Source organism: Condylura cristata, unplaced genomic scaffold (assembly GCF_000260355.1).
Source record: "Condylura cristata isolate star-nosed mole 26May11 unplaced genomic scaffold, ConCri1.0 scaffold00003, whole genome shotgun sequence".
Classification (NCBI taxonomy): Eukaryota; Metazoa; Chordata; class Mammalia; order Eulipotyphla; family Talpidae; genus Condylura; species Condylura cristata.
Genome location: NW_004567104.1, coordinates 40,385,997 through 40,409,560, shown reverse-complemented (window position 1 = coordinate 40,409,560; position 23,564 = coordinate 40,385,997). Strand labels below are relative to the sequence as shown.

The window sequence follows — 23,564 nt, the reverse complement described above, 5'->3', positions numbered from 1 at the left end:
GGGTTTGGATTTATTTATTTTTGGTCATATGCCCTATTCAAGTCACACACAATTAGGCAGCCCTGGCTGACAGACATTAACTGTAGTTTATAAACTAGAATGGCCTGTTAAACACAGAGTAAAACCCATCACTGAACGAGTGAAGAAGTGAGTATTTACCAAGTGACAAATATTTTGGGTGCTTTAAATGATGAATTAGGAGATACACATGCTACTAAATATTCCCAAAATGCAGGGGTTCACTGGTGTAGTATTGAAAAGCCTCCCGCCTCCTCTCCCATCACATATGAACGACGTGCACTACCAGCTCAGCTCTCTTTTCAGCTGTGGTAGAGGAGGAGCATCACACCAGAAGCTGTAGAGGGTCCCTGCTTTGGGGTGATTCTCACATTTTTTAGTGTTATTCAGCCACAGCTATAAAGTATAACACAATAAGTGAAAACAAGTGGCAGTCCAGTCATTTAACCTTTTGTGTGAAGTCAGGAGATGCCTCTGAAGGGAGGCGAGGGAGCACAAGAAGCACTAGCTATGGAACCCCAAAGTTGGTGTGAGGATGGAGGGTGCGTAGCTTTTAGTTAGGGTCTCTTTGGGTGTGGTTAGTAGCTTCAGGAGCTCTTGCATTACAGCCAGTTTCCTATTTGTCTTCACAGGTTTCTTATTTGTATCTGTAGGGCCTCTGGTTTTATAAGAAGCCAGGGACATTCTCTCTTCAGTTAGTACAGTAGAAAGGTACCTATCTGATAAGAAGTGCCAGTTTAGTGTCTACAGAAGGCTTAAACAAAATTTTGCTGTGTGCTGGTCTCCACACACAGCCTCATAGAGACGTTTCCACAAAGAAAATTATTAAAAAGCTCCAGAAAAAACAACTCCTCTTTGGATTTTTCATGCCGTCATCTGTCCACCAGGAGAGTGGTTCATTGCCACTTTGTTCTTGTGACCCATGTGAATTTAAACTTCTTGGTGACCAGTTTTCAATTTTTTTCTTAAATACATAAACCTTTTTGGTATATGAACTATTGCTCAGAATCCTATTTCATAAAAGAAAATTCAATTGAATTCAGCTTTTATGATTTTTGTGTATCATTGACCAGTGAGGCCTGGTTTCACAAATGCTCCCCATGAGACTCCTTCTGTAGCCATGATCAGTTTTGTTTGCTCCTGCCATCCTCACCCCCACTCTACCTGTAAACACCGCCGAGTGCAGGAAGAGAGCCGCCCACAGGCAGATTGTACACTACTGGGACCACGGCCCTTCAGCTTGTCCGTGAAGCAAATGGCCTTGTCTGTGTGCAGGCGCTGCTAGTGGGGTGCTGGAAATGGCAGGCTTAGCTCTCTGTTTTGTCCAGGCCCTATCCTCTGTGCTTGGCCTTCTGCATATTAACTACATAATCTTACAAGAATCCCTGAAGTAACATGAGACACAGAAAAATATGCCTGTAAATTAATGGGATAATGCAACTGACCAAGCGAAAACCACGTCGTCACTAAACATTAGCGTTGCTGATTCTCTTCACTAGCTCACAATTGTGCCATGAGGCCTCATTCTTCAGAGACTGTCCTCATATATGCGGTGTCTGACCAACAGTTTCATTCCCTAGGTTGCTGTTGGCTTGACACACTGACAAGACTTTAATCTCCAGATTGTATTTTATATCTATTTTTCAGGAAACAAAGTATTACTGTATTCCCATGAATTATTACAGGATTGTTTCCAGCAAGTGTTTGAAAGATACACAGTTTCTGTTATACAGAAACTGGTGGAAACCCACTAGACCTGTTACTAGTTAAAATAGCTCTTCCCAAAAGAAGAAATAAATGAAATGAGTTAGGGAAGTGCTAGGTTAAATGCAATTAAACAGATTTATTTTCTGCCAAGCTTCTTGGGGCTGTTATTTTTCAGACTAACTTTTTATTGTTATTGTTGGGAAAAGGCACATTCATTCATTTTTTTCTAAAAAAAATCAAACTACAATAAAGGTTTTCGGGTTGAAAGCAAGTCTCTTTCCCAAAACAGAAGAGTTAAGCCTAAAATGCCCTCTGAGATTTTCTCTATTCATTTTTGTTTCAGAATGTGTGTTTGATGTTTTTCTTTAATGTAGTTAAAGCCAATTTATTCATTGTAGTATGAATTTTTCATATATAATGGTGACTCAAGATTTTTCTCTCAATAGCACACGCCTCTGAGCAGAGGCTTAAGTAGGGTCCATTGTGATCGATGGTCACATCCTTCCCTGCAAGCGCACCAGCTTTTGCCCCTTATGCTAGAACAAACATAAATCCTTTGTACTTGCACAAGTGGAACTTACGGAATGAAGTTTTAGAAGTGGAATTGCTGAGAGGATTTTTGCACCTCTAATTGTGTTTGTTTCAAAACTGCCTTCAAGAGGGGCTTTCTTATTTGTTGCACTTCCACTAATAGGGTATGATAGAGTTCTTTGCATCTTCATTCATGCTTTTAAAATTCTTTTATATGCTCACATACATCATGATCCTTGAGGAGTTTAAATTACAGGACAGTTCAGATCACCGAGTGATACTATGTGTTTGGTGGGTTGTTTGTCTTATTTCTTGTTTGGTTTGTTGAAAACAGTTTGGAAAATGGTGCATTGGAGGGATATCGCTGACATGTATCTACTGGGAACAGGGAGAACAGTGAGCTAGGCAAGGACTTCGATATGAAAGAAATATGAGTAGAATATTATTTAAATTATAAAAGCTGCATTTCTTACAAATTTCATTACAACACATCCGCTTGTTAATATTTCTATTATAATTGACAGCCTTAGAGAATGTAGGGAAGTAATTTGCATCGCTGTCAACAGTGTTTCTATTTTGTGTGCTAATTTGATGGTGGTCCCAGATTATCTTTTGACTGTGGAGTTGCTGCAGCACCTTGGGCAAAGTCACTGAAGTTTGGGATGATAATTTCACTCTTATTTGCACATTTAGTCAGTACAGAACCAGGCTGATGCACTAACCTAGATTATCTAAATTAATCTTAGATAGTATATAAATATTTCAGTGATAACTACAGTAACATCATAATTTTGCCTGTCCATCAAGTGATAAAGTACTTAACACTCATCTATTCTTGCAGACAAGCATGAAACTAAATTAAAAGGAGTAATATACTTTCAAGCCATTGAAGAAGTATATTATGATCACCTCAAGAATGCTAATAAGGTAAACATTGGTTTTTAGATTTCTACAATTTGTTAAGTTGTAAGAAAAGATGTTTTTAAAATCCTCAGAAGTTTTGATTTGTTGTTTTTCTGACTGAATAGATAGATATGATTAGCATGGTGCTGGAAAAGTATACATGAAAATCATTGGGCCAGTCAGCTTTTTGAGGGGAAAAATGTCCTGGTGAAGGTGAGGTGAGGAAATACTCTGGAGTCTGACTCTATACATCCTGCCAAGCAGCTGTGCTAAGCTTCTATGAGTGAACTTCTACCCATCTCTGAGAAGGGTTCGAAAGGAACTTAGCAAGGCTTAGATTAACAGCTGTTATTTACTAAGCACACACTGTCAGATTCCTATAAGAGCTTTACAAAGTAGTGCTGAGAAGAGGATTGTTGAATTCTATGTGAGGAGGTTTCTGTGCAGAGAAGCCAGAAAGATGGTCAAGCCAGAAACTGGTGGAGGTGGGGCCACATTTTATAATAGAGCAACAGCAATGCCAACACAGATTCACATAAATTGGAACTTTAAATGAAGAAGCAGCGTTCAGATATGTAGTATTAGTGTTACAGTTTCAAGGCGTTTGTTTTATGTTTCTTTCCTTTTTTGACTTTTAGAGCCCTAACCCATCGCTCACCTTTAGCGTCAAGACACACGACAGAATCTATTACATGGTGGCACCCTCGCCAGAAGCCATGCGGATCTGGATGGATGTGATAGTTACAGGGGCGGAAGGCTACACTCACTTCTTGTTGTAGTGGACTGGGGCGAAAGTCCATGTGAGGGCAGATTGCAATACAGTCTCTTACCAGAGTAAAGCCATAGTCAGCCCCGGATGAAAAGACCCAATGGACCCACCCCTTTAACTGTGTACTCAGAATACCTTTCAGTTGAAGAGTGTATCCATGTGAAGTCATGGGTAAAAGACAAAGACGGTGTTTGAATTCAAAGCTTGGTCATAAATACCAGAATAATTGAAACACCTGTGAGGAAACACTTTTGATATATAGTATCACTTATAGGAATATTTCTTGTAAACTATTTTTTATCAATGATTGATTTTGGTGAAATAAACAGTTTACCAAATGTCTGTATGTACTTGGAAATATGAAATTATTTTAGCGCACAAAACATTGGTATTGATATTATTGGTAACCAACTGACATTTTTAAAAAGGAGCATTTTGCTGATTGTTATTTTATAAATATAATAAGGGTTTGGAGGAGAACATAATTGAGTTTTGCCCTGATTTTTAAGTACTACACCAATACCAAAGACTTGACATGACTTCTGTTTAATAGTAGTAGTTTTAAGAGATGAACTTCAATTAGTTCATCTGTACATTTTTAAAATGGATTTTTTATGTCATCAAGTGCCCAGGAAGTTGATTTTGAAGTGTCACTAACAGTATAAGCTATTCTGTGTACACAGCAAGCCATTTTTTGAAAAAGAAGGAAAAACAAAAAGCTGTGTTTTAGAAAGAAGCAGTCTCAAGACAGCATCTGTCAAACTGAGCAATTTAAAATACAGAGAATATCAAGTGTTAGGAGCTGAAGATTGCTTGCAGCAGAGTTCTCCATTCCCGGTGCTAAGAATGAAGACAACCAGTAGCTAATTTTTTTCAGATTGTCTGATTTCTCTTTTTTGTGGAGCACAGACTTAACCTGATATAACTATGAAATAAGAGCTCTGTTTTCACCAAAGAACAGGCAAAATGGTTATTTACAGACATGGTATGAGTCTATAAAAAGGCAAGTAAACTTCAACTTAATGTTCTCTATAATGTACTACTTTATTTTGTAGTTCTTTACCATTAGCCTTTGTTTTTTAAGTTAATTTTTGTTGAGTGAAAATGAAATGACTGCAGGCAAGTCTCTATTATAATGGCTTTCGGCTGTCATTTAGTCTGCCATGTCACATGTGTCTTTTAAGTATGTTCTTTAGTAAAACTTGGCAAACAAATAGGAGTCAAAAATAATGATGTTACTTACTAATACAAGGTGAAATGATTAGATTATAAGTACATATAAAATCTTTGTCAGGCCTGACTGGGTACAATTTTTTTTAAAAATTTTTTGCAGTGTGGTTTGTATACATGTATTCATGTTGCCAATAATAAGATTTTGCTACTGGGTGACACATAATTTTACTTGAACAATGAAGGATAAAATTACAGATGACATTTTATAATATGTTTTTGTAAGATCACTGCTAAACCCTAGAGTGATCTAAGAGAATGAGATGCCATTGTTAAAATTGTGTTGATTAATGTAAAGATAAAACTTCACTGTACTTTCTTCATAGAATTGTAAAGGCATTCTAATCGGCTTTATATCTTGCATGATGTAGTAAACTTTTAAATATATGTATTAAAGTATGTTGAGTTTGGATGAAAATACTGACTAGACTTCACGTTTGAAAATAAACTCTTCATTAGGAAGTTACCTATTGGTAGCATGATGGCAAATGAATTAGAAAGCAAAAGTCAATTGTAGAATCTACATAAACGTTTTGTGTGCTAACATTACGATTTCTAGTTTGTTTACAAAGTGAGATAAAACTTGAAAAATCTGACATCTTGCTCTATTTTGCAGAGACCCAGGACTATGCTTGTTGCTGCCTTCATATATCTCCTGGAATTAAGGCAGCACATTTCAAAGAAAGAAAAACTGTTCTCAACAATACACTTTTTCACCCCTGTAAATAAAAGCGACACTGATGATTAGTAGAGTGGAAACAAATTTGCTGCATGCCCATCATTGCTGGTAAACATCTTCACTTGACACTGGCCACAATTTTTCCTAGTTTGTTAGCTCAATAAGCATGGAGAGATAAAATGGTCCATGAAACTTCGTAATTTTTTGTCAAGTGCTTTCCCTACTGTGAGAATGTCATACTTTTTCATTTTGCTACAAACAGAATACAATGCCTACAGAAATAAAGAGAGAGAATAGGGACAGAAGTCTTTGAGACTATGTGCAATTACCCAACACAGAGGAAGAAATGTTTATTGCTGTTATATGGCACTAAGGAAGGAATAGGCAAATGTCAGTATTGGCAATTTAGTCCCTCTGTAGTCTACAGCAGGCCTGGTATAGAACTGGCAAGATGACTCAGCATCTTTTGGAGTGTTCCCTGAAGTCAAGCAGTTATCCTTGGCTTTCTCTTTCCATTCAGTGGTTTAGTATGTTACAATAACACTGGCTCTCAAGACTCCAAGAATGACTGGATTCACTGTATTCAGAGTTCACCTTTACTCTAGCACCAGTCACTTCCCAAATTTATTATGATCAAGATAGTGAAGTGGGGCCCTCCTTGTTGGCACAACAGGTTGTTCAAAGCACAGCACTTGAAGCTATAGCACAAGTTTGATCCCTGGCCAGGGAGGTGATCCACATGGCGTGGCAGACCTCTCCTGACTGGCCCTTTTCTCCCCTCAGCAGTGTACTTGGTGGATCTACCTGTTCTGCTCCCTACTCTGTCTCTGGTGAATCCTCTTACTCCCCTCACCCTCACACCTCTGGCCTGTACCCCAGTTCTATATGCATAAATAAATCTTTTTTAAAAAGGGGGTAGGGGAAGCTGCAAATGCTCGGTTCCACTCCAAGTAATTATACAAATCAGACTAAGGTTAGTTCTTAAAAGCATTCCTAGCACAAATTAATATTTTCAAGGGAGGGGGTACCTTCCTCATAGGCAAGGGGTTAAGTGTCAGCACTATGACACTATCAACAGCCACTACGGCAGGAGTTTGATCCCAGGCCAGGTTGTTGCTGACCCACATGGCACAGCAGATCTCCTGGCTTCCCCATGCTCCCCTCAGCAATGTATTTGAGTAGATCTGCCTATTCTGCTCCCCACTCTGTCTCTGGTGAATCCTCTCCCCCGCCCTACAGTCCAGCTCTTGTATGCATAAATAAATAAAATAAATCTTTAATAAATAAAAATAAAGCTCTCAGGGGGTCAGAACCACTTGACCAACAGCAAGCCTGCATTTTATGCTTTCAATCCCTGGTATCTTTGGGACGATGGAGATGGTTTCCTATCTTGAACCGTTGGATTCAGTCTCTCTCCAGCTTCCAGCTCAGTGGACAGCAATCAGCCCACTGAGAAAGTACCTTAAAAAGGCCACACCAGTCACTGAAAATAATCAACTGTCCAATAAGAGACAAGTCAAGAGCCGAAAGTTCTGCACACGCGTGCCCCCTGGTGTCTAAACGACTTAAGAAGTTCTGAGCAAGTCCCGCCGGTCGACCTGCCCGCAGCGCATGCGCAGTCTCAGATGATGTGCGCTCTGCGTTTGCGTAGGTCAGAGCGCGGCGCTAAGGCAACTGGGAAGATGGCGGGTGCGGGTATGGCGTCTGCGGCTACTTGGATACCTTGTCGGAGGTGGGGCTGGGCGGCCGTCTCTTTCGGCTTCCATCGAGGACTCAGCGCACTACTTGCATCTAAACCGTCCCGGGCGCCACACTGGCTCCCAGGTCAGTGTCCGAAAGGGGGAAAGAACGCGCTCTTTCGAACTTTCTGGGTTCCGTCTTTTCTTGTTCAATACGATTTTTGGCGCTCCATTCAAAAAGTCTCGTCACCCGTTTTCGGTACCCCCATTGTCGGCGCTTGTGGCTATTTCGGTGAAGGCTGAGAGAACTCCGCCCCCACCCCTTGCTGGCGTTGTTCGCCCTGTAGTTCAAGCATCCTGTCCTCTGCATGTCTCCCCTGCACTAAAGACGAACACTAGAAAAAATTAAGATGCGCGTTTAATGAGTTTTATTATGAGTTGTTTTTTCTTTCTTTGCGATTCTAAACGCTTTGTAGATAGTGACTCTGTTCAGGTACTTTGCTGTCTCTTGAGAGAATTTACAGTGTGAACGTTTTCTTTGTGAAAGTGCTGAAATTTATCTAGCATAGTTTCTAGTTTTGTCTTTGCGATTCTCTCTTACAGTGAAGCCATAATCATTACTCTGCAAAGGAAACTAGCGTTTGGACCCCTCATATATAAAGTGTGTGTGTGTGTGTGTGTGTGTGTGTGTGTGTGTTTGGACCCCTCATATATGAAGTGTGTGTGTGGTCTTGCATATGTGTGGTTTTTTATATAAAGTGTGTGTGTAGCCTTGCATATGTGTGGTCTTTCTGAATTCAGACCTTTTAGTTTTTTGTATTCACACCCTTGCCATGCTGCTGGATTTGGGATCAATGCCTTTGCAAATAAGCTTTATGTTGAGTTTTCAATTTTAAACATGTAATCGCTTTAATTCGTATATAATTATACACAACAACAACAACAAAATGCTATATAGATGCAGCTCTGGCGGAACAAACTTGTTTCTGTGTCTCTCAGACCTAAAAAGAGGATGTGAAATGCCTCAAATATTAAAAAAAGACAAAGTCTCACTAGAGAGCACTGAAGTAGATAAATCAGAGTGTTGACTGATACCATTTAGGACAGATAATACAGCAACAAGAAAACATTTTTAATGACTCACCACATTTCCTTTCCTTGAAATTTACTCCTCATGTCATTTTGGAAGAATCAAGATTGGACCTTAATTTTGACATGATTTTAAAAGATACAGACTTGTGGCTTTATACTTTGTCTATTTTTGTTTTCCTTATTAGAATGAAATAGTATTTGACTTCAGTTTGGTGAGTTAATATCTGTGAGTTAATATCTGAAAATATCTGTGGTTTTTCCAAAAACTACTTGCAAAATATAGTTTATGTTTTATGTGTTTTGTTTAGCTTGCAGACAAAAGACATCACTCTCTTTCCTTAGTCGTCCAGACCTTCCAAACCTGGCTTATAAGAGGCTAAAAGGCAAAAGCCCAGGAATTATCTTCATCCCTGGCTTTCTTTCTAATATGAATGGTACAAAAGCATTGGCAATTGAGGACTTTTGCAGATCTCTAGGTCACGCCTATATAAGGTAGGAACAATACCTTTCAGAGAAAATACTGCTGCCATTTAGCAAGGCAGTGGAAAATTACTTCTACTCTAATAAACTGAAGCAAATGCCAGTATCTTTATTGGTTAATATATTTCAATAGTCTGTAGCTTTTGTCTTATACTTTAGGGCTCTTGTAATGTACCCTTTAAAAGACTCTTTTTAAAGGTCTTTGTGCCACACTGACCATGCTGGCAGAAAAGGAAACTAGTGATATAATAATGAAACATGACAACAAACTGATAAACCAACTGACTATTTTGTAATATTTTGTATATATTACAGTTTTTCATTGGAGACATGGACAATTATTTGACCACTGTTTATATCTTATTTTAAAATATGTACCTTAATATATATATATTCAAGTACTGTAAAGTTAGTAATGTGCACTTCAATTTTCACTGACTTTTCTCTCCTTATTCCTGAAATCTGAATATAAACATATAAGGATGTGTATTAACTAAAATGTCATTTCACAATTAATATTTCATAAACTTATAATTATTTTAGTAAAATGACATTTGTACATTTGACATTTATTTTATACCTAATTTCACAGTAGAGAGAGTAAAGTTTAATAGAAAGGACACTGGCCCAGAATTGGAGAAATCAGTCATAGAGATAACTATAGACCTATTCTTTTTCACCAATAAAAAGGTTAAACCAAAGATGGTTTGTCAATTCTTTTCTAACACTAACATCTAAAATTCTATGTAGAATTCTAGAAGAGTAATTTCACTTATCTAAAATTTCTTAAAAACATAACTATACACGGCCCTCCCTGGTGGCGCAGCGGGTTAAAGCACAGCACTGAGAATCTGAAGCCACTTCCGCATGATTCGATTCCCGCCTGCCCCAGAGGAGACCACATGGCCAGCCAGACCTCTCCTGACCCGCCCGCTGCTTCCCTCAGCAGTGTACTTCGTCGGTCTGCCTGTTCTGCTCCCCACTCTGTCTCTGGTGAAGCCTCTCACCGCCCCTGAGCCTCTGGCCTGTACCCCAGTTCTGTATGAATAAATAAATCTTTAAAAAAAAAAATAAAAAAAAAAACATAACTATACATAAAACATAGACTTTAAAGATAATTTTGATATAGTCCTGTGTATGAGGACTTTCAGTGACATGGTCCTAGGTGTCTCTATTGTGTCCCAAATCCCAAATTTTAAATTCTGTTTGGAATACATGAGAGCATACCAGCCCTAAACTGTATATTTTACATTCTTGAGCTCTTAACTCTTTGTCTTATTTGAGGCATTAAAAGGGACATTATAAAACCATTTTCATTCAACCATATGTACCTTAAGTTCGCTAACTGAGCCGAAATTATATCATTTTTATGGACTGAAGGTTTTTTCCTTTTATCAAGTTAATTGAATTCATTTTCATGCTCAGAAATCTTAGGAACTGCTTTGATTTAACTAATTGTGAAGACTGAAGTAGTTTTTGCAATTAGAATTTCTAGTCACTCTACTGGGTGCTGTGAAATATACAACGAATTATATATATGGTCATTGCCCTTAAGGATCATTGTTGAGGATGGGGAAACACAAGACAAGAAACATGATATATTAAGCAGAAGTGCTCAACAGAATGTGATTGTGTCAAAAGAAAGGTAGTATACTTAATTATGTGAGAAAGTAAACCCTTCTAAACCCTTCTAAACTGTACACTGTTGTGAGCCAGTGTTACCTCAATAAAATATATATAAAATAAGACTTTATAAAGGAACAGTAAAAAAACTGAGTAAAAAGCACAACTTAGGAAGAGGGACTGCCCTAAGTAAAATATAATAAAAATATAGTCATCATTCTCCCTTTTTGTCCCCCAAAAGAATTTGAATAGAGAAATCACCATTTTACCAGTTCCTGAATTTAAATGGAGGCTATGAAAGTTAAAACCAGTTCCTAACTCCCTAGAAGATGTATGTGCGTTTTCTGCATTTTGGATGCATATGAAATACATTTTCTTTTTAAAGGTATGTTAAATACTCATAAAATTATAATGTGTATGGACTATTTAGTAGTACTATGTTAATATGTAAAGTGTCTAGGCCTTTACTACAAATTTGTAATTTGATCAGGTTCCTTTTTATTTGCTCTCATCATTACAATCTAATCATTATTGTTACGAGATTTTACCATCTGCTTATATTCATCTTCTTTACTTTTATTACAATTTTGATTATAAATATAGTTTAGATTTTGTGGGCCCTCCCTGAGAGCACAGCAGATTAAAGCACAGCACTGTGAAGCAGCGCAGCCACTGCAGCACAAGTTTGATCCCCAGCCAAGAGGGTAGCCCATATGGCGTGGCAGACTTCCCCTGACCCGCCTACTGCTCCCCTCAGTGTAGTTCAGTCAATCTGCCTGTTCGGCTCCTCACTCTGTTTCTGGTGAGTCTTCTCGCACCTCTGATCTGTACCCCAGTTCTGTATGTGTAAATAAATCCTTTTTTAAAAGTTTAGATATTGATTGAGGAATTGATCGGTTTTTTCTTATTATAAGAACAATTACATACAGCTGTGTGAAAATGGTTTTTAATGCCCTGTCACCATGCCTAAAATAAGAGAAAGTTAAAATTTAGGAATATAATTCATGGTTTTAGGACTGGTATTCTCTCATATCTAATAGAATTTTAAAATTCTGGATTTGGGACTGTTGAATGTATTGAGAATTCTCGGATAGTGTCTCTGTATATAAAAGTTCTCAACTGGTGATTTGTATCTAAATTATCTTTGTGTTGTATGGTTAATGTTCACTTGTAACCAATTCATATTATTGTTTATATTTTCTGTAATGAAAGGGCTTTCCCTGCTTTTGCATGACCACCAAATATTTGGACAGCAACTATAAAAAGTGTAACAAGTAGAGGTGTCTGCCCACTAGGGGGAAGAAGTACTAGCTGGAATCTTTCCTTCTCTTGCCCTGGTCTATCTTCTCTTTCCCCTGTATTTAGACTATAGCATTTGTCTTGTTATATACCGTTATCCAGGGATTCAAACTCATTGCATGTAATACTTAAAAAAGAAAATGGAAATTGCACTTTTCTTCCCTCACTTAACAATCTCTTACCTCCAAGAAAATGTCTACATGCTATATGTCACATATATTCTCTCACATTCACTGAAAACACTAGGGTTTGTTTTCATCAGATTTTACAAATCAGAAAAACGTGAAAGCTTTGAATTTTTTGCTTTCCACTTCTCTTAATTTAGTATATATTATAACAGTGTGTGAGGTTCACTTGTTAGTCACCATGAATAAGGCAGAGACAAATACATAAACTCTTACAGGAATCATTAGATATTTATATACACACATAAACAATCTTTCAGCTCAGTGGATAGTAAATTGCTTGTGACTGATAAAAAATGAATTCAATAGAAGTTTCATGTGAGAGATTTTTTTTTAAACCTAGCCACAAAAAAAAAAAAAACAACAAAACTTCATTTCTGTTGTATCAGCAGTACCACACTGATATGGAAGTCATGGAGCAGTTGCACAGTGCAGGATGCTGCTGAATGAGCAAGAGTCTGACCTTTTTCTTGATAGAATAATCGTACAGCATCAGTTACGTGGGGTAGGAGGACAGAGAGAAAAAGATGTGAGAAACTAAAGATGTGTTTTTGTCATCTAGAGCTTCAGGGAAATGTGACTCTGCTGACCAGATAATTCTTATCTGCGTGATGACTGCATGTTGTAATTAAAACCATACCCAGACCCCCAGCCATGAATCCAGTGTTATCAACAAAGCATTCCACTGACCAATTTCTGGGGCCCCTTGTTATATGGCCCCCTAGGTGTTCCAGGGGGTGATGCACTCCAGGTGGTTGACCAGACCACTTAAGTCTAGCAGACCCACACATTTCAGCTAAGCTCTGAGAGAGGCTAATAGTAATAACTATTACTATTAGATAAAGGTCTTCCAAGTAAAGAAATTAGTCTGAGGCTTAAAACAGGCAAAAAACATAAACCCTTTTTCAGAAACAGTACTTTCATTAGTTTGGCTAAAGTCTGTTTCCTCTGGTGAAATGATAAAAGATCAATCTGAGATGACCAGGCCACAAACAAGTAATCAAATATATAATATCAAGTAGTAGTATTTGGTAGGAAGACAATAAAACAAGATGTGGAAATGAAGATGAAGTCTAGTTTTAGTCAGGGAAGTCTTCTCAGGGGATGCCCATTTGAGCCAAAGGCCTAAATGAAGTAAGGGGAACAAAACTCAATGGGTACCTGGAGGTAGAATGTTCCTTACAGAGTGAAAAGCTAATGTGAAACTCTTGAGACAGGAATGTGGATGGTCTATTTCATTAACTTCAAAAAGGAAAGTGAGGAGATTAGAGAGGAAGGAAGTAAGAAATGAGATCAGAGACATAGAAGCCAGTATCATTTATCTTAAAATGGGGATTTTTACTTTAAAGTGTGCAGTGTAAAAATAGAAACCCTTTGGTGGGTTTGTGCAGGACATGTTCTTTGTTTGAAAAGAATCACTGAACACTGCATAAAGAATAGACTAGCAGGATAAAAAGTGGAAACGGGAAGACTTGTTAGGAGATTGATAATCCAGTTAAGGGCAGTTAGTCACTTGCTCCACTCTGGTAGCAACGGAAGAGGTGAAAAGAGCACATCCTTGGGCCGTTTTAAGGCTAGCCCAGGATGCTTTGCTGAAATACGTACTAACTTAAGTGTCTGATTTTAGTATATTTGGGGCATTTAAAAGATGATGAAAGTGCCATTTCCCTTTAAAATCACAGAAGCAAATATAAATATAGACATTTCCCTTTTCCCAGGTTTGATTATTCTGGAGTTGGAAATTCAGATGGGAACCTACAAGAAAGCACAGTGGGAAAATGGAGAAAAGATGTTCTTTCTGTAATTGATGACTTAGCGATTGGACCACAGGTGACTTTTGTTAAATATGGTGACACTAATTAACCTCATGTTATTTGAGCTGTTTCTTTAAATATGAAAATTTATTAAGTATTTTTAAATGTTTAATGACCTATTTTGATGTCTGATTTTAACTTGTTCTTGCATTTCATTCTCAAAAAGTTTACTTCTTATCTTAAAATTTTATTTTTATCATTAAAGTCACTTTAATATCACTCATTAAAAGTATGGTATCCAGGCCCTCCATGGTGGCGTAACTGCAAGCACTGTAAGCTGGCTGCAGCCGCTTCAGTGTGAGTTCAATCCCAGGCCCGGGAGGTGACCCACATGGCACGGCAGACCTCTCCTGACCCGCCTGCTGCTCCCTTCAGCAGTGTACTTCGTCCATAGGACTGTCCTGCTCCCTACTCTGCCTCTGGTGAAACCTTTCACTGCCCCTGCACCTCTGACTTATACCCCAACTCTGTATGAATTAAAAAAAAGTCTGGTATCCAGTGGATATAAAAGAGGGAAAGTACATGCATTCTATTAAATTATTCTTAGAGATAAGAAAAACCCTCTTTAAACTATATATACATATATATATATTTTTTTTTACTTTTAGATACTAGTTGGGTCTAGCCTTGGTGGATGGCTTATGCTTCATGCTGCAATTGCACGGCCAGAGAAAGTGGTTGCTCTTATTGGCATAGCTGCAGCTGCAGACGGCCTGGTAACACAGTTCAACCAGCTTCCTGTCGAGGTAATCCTCAGGCAGTCTCAGTATCTGTGTCCTCCCTTCTCCCTTCCTCTTTATTTGACTGTTCATCTACCCTTTGATACATGATGCTGACCCATCTTTTACCTCACCTGCCCATTGATATGCAATCTATGCCTCCCTTAACTATCTGGTCTCTTGTTTAAGTTCCCTTTTTTTCATAGTCCCTTAACATCACTTTGCTAAATATTTGAGCCACACTATGAAATCACACTTTGTTTTTCTTTTTTAAGCAGAATTTTCTTTGTTAACCATATTTACTTATTTGACTCATCATCATGATCTCTTTATGCTTCTTATTTTGTGGCTTATGAGAATATTATGTTATATGTTATGTTCTTATGACCATATTAGACTTTGGCTAATCAATTATGAAACATTTTTTAGCCTAAAAGCAATTTCAAATTCTGTCTCTGCAGAGCTCTGCAAGAGCTCCACACTCCTGTGAATCAGAATTAGCACACAGGAGATGAGAGTTACCATTCCTTGCTTGAAGATTTGGGTAGCATTCTTTTTTATGCCTAACTAAACCTTTTTTTTTTTTTTTAATTCATTACTAGCATGTTCTTTAGCAAAAGATGTTTACACAAGAGATTTCTGGAATAATTTAGAAGGTAACTAGTTTATTATATTTTATTACTGGATATATGTTTAAGCACTTCATCTCTCTGAAAAAAGTAAGTAATGGATAGTAGCTATTTTTGTGGGATTTTTTTTTGTTTGTTTCCCCAGTCAGTTGAGTTCTACTTGACTGTCTTTTCCCAGGAATCTGGATATCACCCATGAGACTAAGATCCAGACATACCTTAGGCACAGAATATTAAAAAAAAGAAAAGCAGTCTAGGGGAGTGGCTCAGAACAGGTATCCCAAGCCTCAGTGTTAGCATTTCCTGAGAACACGTTAGAAATGCATGTCGTTGAGCTTCACCCAAGAGCACCTGAATTGGAAACTGGGAGTTGGGTCCAGCAATCTATTTTAACACACACCAAATCCCTTCTCCTCCACAAGTGAAGTTGAGAACCACTATTGCAAAATGTGGAAGAGCAGAACAAAAAGGAGGAAAATAAAGTGAAGGAAAAAGCTTACGTGTTGAGTAGTAGAATGTTACTGAGTTTGATCTTTAGTTCTGCATTGATACCAGTGCAATATGTCATCTGTTGTAAGTGTATTCTTAGTTCACATTGTTCTCCCCAGCCTGGTAAGTAATGACATTGTCTGCATAGTCATTCCTTTTAGGATTTTCTCAGACTAAAATTACAAAGCTGGTCTTAGTTACACTTATCTGCTATTTGTTTTTCTTTTGTTTCATTTTCTTTTTCTTAGTTGTTGTTCATACATGGTTGTTCAGTGCCCTCACCTGTTACATTTTCAAACCATTGCATATTTCTGCATCTAAATCTTGGACTCGCCATTCCATCCTCTAGCTCCATAATAATTGCCAGTTTTCTTGGTAGGAAACATTTTCCGGGACATAGCAGATTAGAAAGGAGTCAGTTTTTGTTGGTGGCTGATAAAAGACAAGATCTCTATATATTTTTAAGTGTATAGGAATAGTAGGTATCTCTTAAGTAACAAAGATCCGGAGCCTATCTTGGCTAGTCTTGGATCAGGCCAGAAGTGGTTGTTAACAGAAGCGTCTTGTGCCCTTGTCATGTTGAAAGCACGGGCAAAGAGCCGGGACTCTCAGACCACTGTCTGTCCTTTCCCACACAAACATCTAGCCCTAAAAGTGTCAGGGGAGCTGAAGCCGCCCTCTGTTCAGCCCCAGAATGTGAAGACCCAGCATTTCTCATTGTCTAGGAACTTGACCCACCTCTTACTGACACTAATTATTGCATTCTCTGGACACCAGAGGGCGCCAGGCAGGATGCACAGCTGCTTAGTATCCAAGTTTCACAATCACATGGCTTTAACAGTTTTTCTTTTTGTATAAAACTTACATATATTGTATATTTTCTTTGGTTAATGCATTTTTTGTTATTCCTGAACTTTTTGTTTTGTTTTTGAGGGTTTGGGACATAAAATATGTTGCAAAGTCAAGGTTTTTTTTTTTGTTTTTTGTTTTTTCCCAAATGGACACTGTTCTATGCAAATAACAGCTAATTGGTGGGCCAGGCTTAAAAACTCAACATCCTCTGTAGCTCAATAACATAGCTTCATCTTATAACCAGTAAAACTAAGATGTAATTACTGAAATAATAGATTCGATAATGTTGTAATCTCAGCTTTAAATTTTTGGTTCACATGTTTTTATGCAGAGACCTCTAATAATATGGTCATATTTTACAGTTTTTTAGAATCTTAATAATTTCAAATCATTTGAAGACATTTAGAGGTATAGCTTTCAAGTGTGCAACCTACTCATTAAATAAATAATTAAATTGAAAATTTTAAAACTATGTTAAAGTGCCTAAAAACAGATTATATCATATATATGGTACAATTTAATTTTTTCATATTTTATATATGTAATAACAGCACTTTAAACATGGAAAAATAAGTGTCTTTATTGAAAATTTAAATACAAAAATTTTTAAATATATTCTATATTGCTTTTCTTTAATTCTATATTATTTTTCTTTAATTTTGATAACATGTCTACCAATTTTTTTCTAAGTCAAAAATGCCCTTCATGGTATATGTTGCAAGAGCCTTAAAACTGTTTACATTATTGGCACAGTTTAGCTTGCATTCTCTTATTACCCCAAATTATTACCTTTTTCAAACATGCCCCTCTCATTACTAGCATGTTAATTTATTTAGTTCAAATTCTGATAATGTTTCCAAAGAATGTACTATATACAGCTAAAGGTCTTATGTAAGTGTCCAGCAGAGTAGGAATTGCCAATTATATTGATTTTATTGGACCATCACGCAGCCTTTAAAAACCTCTATTAAAATTGTTTTAATCCCAGAAATATATAAAATATGTGTATTAAATTAACAGCTTGGGAAGCTGTATGTGTATGTATATTACATATTACATACATGTGTGTGGTTGTATGTGTAAACCAAATGCATACAGAAAAACAATGGAAGGAAATACACCAAAACTGGTGAGTATGACCACATGGTAGGATTATAGGTGATTTATTTCTTTTCATACTTTTCATATTTTCCAAGTTCTCTACATCAAGTATATGTTACTTTTATTAGAAAAATCACTTAATACCAAATATAATAGGAAATAGAAACACTTTAAGTATACAAAGTACATCCACTGTTAAATTTTAAAAGAATAAATTAGAAATCATATACCTACACAGTGTGCAGAAAGTATTTGGAAGACTTGTCATCCAAAACTACAGACAATATTTTTTCTCATTTCATATGACTCCAGAATGCAAAAACTATGTATTTGTGTACATTTAACCTAAAATTGCACATATATGATTATTCCAGAATAACTTCTGTCTTGTTTTTCATTTTCAGTTCTGTTTGATTCTTCTTTCCCTACCCACCCCCACTTGTTTCTCCTGTAAGTGCTTTTTATACTGCTAAAATCTAAATAATTTTTATTCATAAAAGTTGATTTCACATAATGTGACAAATACCTGGATGTTTGAAGGGATATTGTACTCCCCACCTTTATCCCTTTTGATTGGGGTGATACTCCCCCCACCTTTATTTACCCCTTTTGATTGGGGTGAGTGACACCTAATTTTTAAGTTGTTACATGATAGAATTAGATAAATTGAGAACATTGGACCAACAGGTAATACCTCTGAACAGCCTGCTTAACTGAAATAACAGCATTATTGCCAGGGTCTTAATGAAATACTGTGTTTAAAATACTGTTGCAGCACCTGTCACATAGTATGTAATTGTACATTTTTGTTATATTTTTTTAATTTCCTTTCCTCTTCCTCAAGTACTACTTTTCATAGATAAATAATGGTGCATGTTTAACATTGCATCCTTTTATTTTCCCAATAGGTGAAAATGGACATAGAAATGAAAGGTATGTGGACCTTTCCATCAAAATACAATGAAGGAGAAGATTACCAGATTCCGTACAGTTTCATTAAAGAAGCTGAACACCACTGCTTGTTACATAGCCCTATCCCCGTGAACTGCCCAATTAGATTGCTCCATGGCATGAAGGATGACATCATACCTTGGCATACATCCATGCAAGTTGCTAACCGAGTAGTCAGCAGAGATGTAGATGTCATCCTTAGAAAACACGGTGATCATCGAATGAAGGAAAAAGGCGACATTCATCTTCTTCTTTGCACAATTGATGACTTAATTGATACACTTTCAACTGTAGTAAATTAGAAATACATTCTTAGTTGGTATGTAAACTAATGAATGTAGGTGATTAAAAGAGGGATAACAGATGAAAGATCCCAATTCATAGAAATTTTTTTCCTCTTAGCTTTGATTTGTAAATATCACATGCGTATTTAATGATGTATTTGCACAATGATACAAATGGTAAGGAAAATACCAGCTACTGTTTGGGAAATCTCCTTTCGATCCCTGATTTTTTTTTATATATATATATCTAAATTCTTCCTATTTTTTTATTTAAGATATGTTTACCTTAGAAAGCTCGTGTTAATTGTTCCAGTTCATAATGGCATTCTCTTCTACTTAGAATTGCTAATAAAGCTTGAATTTGGTTTTTGTTTGGTATTAGTGTATATGGAGGTTTGTAAAATTACTTGTTTTTAAATACAATTCACAAAGTAAAGAAAAATGCTTTGTAATAAAATAATTAGTGAAATGTCTGAAACATAAGTAAGTTTAAAAATAAGGCTATTGCTATATATATTATATTCTGCATGTTCTATTTAGCTTGAAATTAAAGTTATCTTTTAAAGGCTTAAAACTTTAAAGTGATATAAAAGAGATAGGACATTTCTAAATTTTGTCTTATAATCATCTATTTCTTTTTTTTTTTTTAAAGATTGATTTATTTATGCATACAGAACTGGGGAAAAGCCAGAGGTGCAGGGCCAGTGAGAGGACCCACCAGAGTCAAGCTGGGGAGCAGAACAGGTAGACTGACGAAGTCTACTACTGAGGGGAGCAGCGAGTGAGACAGGAGAGGTCTGCCACACCATATGGGTCACCTCCCTGGCTGGGAATCAAACTTGTGCCACAGTAGCTGTGGATAGCTTCATAGTGCTGTGCTTTAACTCGTTGCACCACCAGGGAGGGCCCATAATCATCTATTTCAATAGAGTTTCATCTTATACAATAATGTAGCACTTTGATATTCTAAAGAGGAAATTTATTTTTATATATTTTGCCTACCTACAAAAACATTGCTTTTTAAATATGTATCTTAAATACAAAAGTCAATGGCATAAATCAAAATGAGTGTTAGTAAGAAAATGAAATGCAAATTTTAAAAAATATAACTAAAATGTACTTGTGCAGTAGTCAGCCTTGATATTACTGAGTTGGAACTCTTTGACTTTTAAATTTTCACAAGACTTCATTTGACCTTCTTAGATTATGTATGTCAAAGTAAAATTTGTACTAACTTTAGAATATGGCTATGTATGTATATAAATGTATGAGTATAGACAAGGAGCTTCTGTCAAAGATTTATTTAACTTTGGGAAGCAGCAGATTGTAAGCCTGGCTCAAATGACAATTCAAGAAACATGTATAGGTATTGAAGAGAGAATATTAAGATAATATTCCAGAACCTAAAAGAACTAGCATAGCAGGAATGATTGTTTATCCTCACAGAGACCTGCTTACAAGGTTAGCCAGATGGTAGCCAGAAACTTGGATCTTAGGAAAGTTCATTCGCACCTACAACTGATTAAAGTGACTTGTTCTACCTACTCTCAACAAACCAGGTAGTTTGTGCTGAACACTTGCTTTCTTTCTGGGAGTCTGGAATTTTCAAGGGTATTAGGCATACACATCCTAAGTGACCAGTCCCCAGTAAACCTCAGTCCTGAGTTGCAAGTTTCTCTGGTGGGCAGTCTTCCCCCGTGCTGTTACAACTTGTTGCTGGGGGAGTTAAGCACATCCTGTGTGACTACTGAGGGAAAATGCTTGGAAGTTTGTGCTTTCTGGTGTTAACCACACAGGTTGCTTTTTCTTTGCTGATTTTGCTCTGTAGCCAGTCCCAGTAGTAAATTACAACTGAGTAGTACAATGCTAGGTCCTGTGAGTCACAACAAATCATTGACTCCTGGATGGTCTTGAGAACCTTTGACTCAAAACAGTTAATGTCCTACAGGGCGATTAAACTACAATCTGAGTTACCTTCTATACTGGACAGAAATTTACAAATTTCATTTACAAATTTAAAAAATACAAATCATCTGTGTACACATGGTACCCAGTGGTAGGTTGGCTGGTGTGAGGTAATGGACCCTACTCTGTCCAAGTATGTTGGACACAAGGAGCAAAAAGATGAAAAGAAAGGGCTACTGCCATCAAGAGTTTTCTAAGGTGAAAAGTAATAAAAGTAACATTCTTAGAGATTTGCAATATACATGTAGAGATTCATAAAATACATGTCCTCATCATAGTGATTGAGGACAGAGACCAGAGCTTGGGCTTAAACCTGTCTCACCGTTTAGAAGAGAGTTTGAGCAGTTAAACTCTTAAATACATAAACCTAGACAAGGGGCAAGAAGTTAAATGAGCACAACACACCTAGGACAGTGACACCTAGAAGTCACTAGTGTTTCAGTTTTTATCTGTACTGTGTGCAGAGCCCAGTCCAGTGAGATGCTGGTGGACATGCTCTGTGGGAGCCAAGGAAATGAAGTGGCAGCAAGGGAGAAGTGGTGCTTCTCAAGCTGGACTGGCTGGACCTTCCAGGGCTCAGGATCCCACATTGCAATGTTAGTTGTATGGTATCCTTTAAACGCTCAATAATGAGGAGAAAGGTGAGGAGGAGGATCCTTCACTACCTAGAGGTAGGAAGTGCTGTTTTAAAATTTAATGTAGCTTTGAAGTAATTAACATTGCAAATTCCAAAGTATATTTTCAGTGAAGTTTAGTGTATTCTGGTACATTGTTAATTGGTGTTTTTTCCTATTTTTCCCAAAATCTTTTTTCTTCTAAAACCACCCCATGCCATGTATTCAGTGACATGGGAAATACTTGGAGAGCCAGCAGCCCCTGAAAGCTGTGCATTATTTTAAAAAGCAGAATGACCCCTCTGAACCACTCAGCACATACAGTGGAAAAGGAGAAGGCAATGCCAGTGGAGAGAAAGGCTGAGAGAGGTCACATAATAGATTTGCTTTTTCTGCATCTGTTCCGCTTGGAGGCATTTCCAGACAAATCTAAACTGTATGCTGTTTTCTGAGCCAGTAGAAGGTCTGTGTGGAGAGGAGGAAAGGAGCTTTGGGTGAAGCTGAGTTATATAAAGCAGGGAGATAGAGCAAGGAGGGCAGGACGTGCTACGTGACTACCCCTGGGCGGTGCCCAAAGGGAGTGTGTCCAGTTTTCATTAAATTGGAACCACACAGGGACAAAAGTAAACAACCAAGAACTCATTTTCTAGAGGAAGTAAAAAGGTGAGTGGAATTGGAGTCTACCTTTTTCGGATTCTCTTTAAATACAAATCTAAAGCAACTTTTTCAGCTTGAAACCTAGACATATGTTTTTTTTTCTTTGGACCAGGGGGTTGTTTGGTTCCTTTTGGGGATTTTCCTTGGAACCTTTCTTCCTTTTTTTTTTCCAACCAAATCTATCTTTTGAGGAAATGATCCTTTCTCATTTGGACTCTGGTTGACTTACAGATTTTTGCTGACAGATGAACTTCTATTTAAAAAGCTCTCAGCTTCTCAGTGAAGCCTTCCTTACTCATCTTCATCTGTTTCCAAGAAATTTGCTGCTGGGTCCTCAGTTCTCTTTCATGAATAGAATGTTTCCTCCTTTTTTGATAAAATTGGTATTTTAAAATATAAGTAGACTTTGAGAAATGTGTATACCCTCCTCAGAAGACCCCTGCAGCCAATAGTTTTGTTTGCACATGGTTTAATGCTGGCTCAGAGCATCTGTGGCCACGCCCATCAGCCCTTCCTGTGGCTCCCCACTCATGTACCTTAGGATGACAGTTTTTTCCTTGTGCTGACCCTGGCTCTTCTCACTATTTAATCACCTCACCTATGTGCCTGCTTTTTCTGTTTTGCTCTTTTTTGACTTTGTGAATACAATGCAATGTGCACATGAGTTATCTATTCCTCTGTGCTGTGCTGCTTGGTGTTGGGATGGGTGATTCTGATGGTCACCTGTACTGCTCTCTGTGGGGGCTTTGCACAGACCCAGAGAGCAGTGGCCACACCATGAGATGTATGGCACGTCGGCAGAACTTTAAACTCCTTGGCACAATGGACTAGGAACTGGACAGCACATACTTGTTTCCTTGCTGCTCGCACTAGCAAAGTTGGGTATCAAATCTAACCCTTGAGCTTCCACTCTCCCTGTTGTCAATGCTCTGGATTTCTGCCAGTTACACTGAATTTAGACTTACTGGTCTGACTAGTGCTGGATGAACTTCTTGGCCCTTTTTGGTGATCTTGGGCATGCTGAGGGGTCTGAGGGTGGCCAAGATGCCTACCAAAAGATGGTGCTTATCTCCACAGGCAGTGCCAAGGAAGAGCCCCAAGTTCCTGGTGCAGATGATTCCAGTATATTTCTCCATCCCAGATGAACTCCAAACCCATAAAACAAACTTCCAAGTGAAATGGGATAGATCGTGAACCTCCCCAAGTGCAGAAAGTCCAAACTTTATAACCTTTCCACTTTATGTATTCCCGCCCAGGGTACAAGCCAAACTTGTGAACTATTTGGCCCACCCCC

General features: G+C 37.6%; 2 protein-coding genes across 9 annotated transcripts in view; both read left to right on the top strand.

Annotated features, from left to right (window-relative positions):
* The window catches only part of PHLDB2 (pleckstrin homology-like domain, family B, member 2), an 87,138-nt gene extending 81,228 nt beyond the window's left edge, over positions 1 to 5,910 (top strand). For 4 of the 8 annotated variants that reach the window (XM_012734091.1, XM_012734097.1, XM_012734074.1 and 1 more), the window contains 2 exons: positions 3,098 to 3,183; positions 3,824 to 5,828. In XM_012734091.1, the coding sequence (XP_012589545.1) occupies positions 3,098 to 3,183; positions 3,824 to 3,997 (260 nt within the window). In that variant the 3' untranslated portion in view covers positions 3,998 to 5,828. Of the gene's footprint in view, positions 1 to 3,097; positions 3,184 to 3,797 lie in introns of all 8 variants that reach the window. The other 4 variants (XM_012734085.1, XM_012734069.1, XM_012734101.1 and 1 more) reach the window with 2 other exon arrangements.
* A 1,609-nt stretch (positions 5,911 to 7,519) lies between these two features.
* ABHD10 (abhydrolase domain containing 10) lies at positions 7,520 to 19,410 on the top strand. The gene is made up of 5 exons (XM_004675224.2): positions 7,520 to 7,661; positions 8,917 to 9,100; positions 13,914 to 14,025; positions 14,618 to 14,755; positions 18,708 to 19,410. The coding sequence occupies exons 1-5, from the start codon at positions 7,520 to 7,522 to the stop codon at positions 19,050 to 19,052; spliced, it is 921 nt and encodes a 306-aa protein (XP_004675281.1). The 3' UTR covers positions 19,053 to 19,410.
* The last annotated feature ends 4,154 nt before the right edge of the window (positions 19,411 to 23,564 follow it).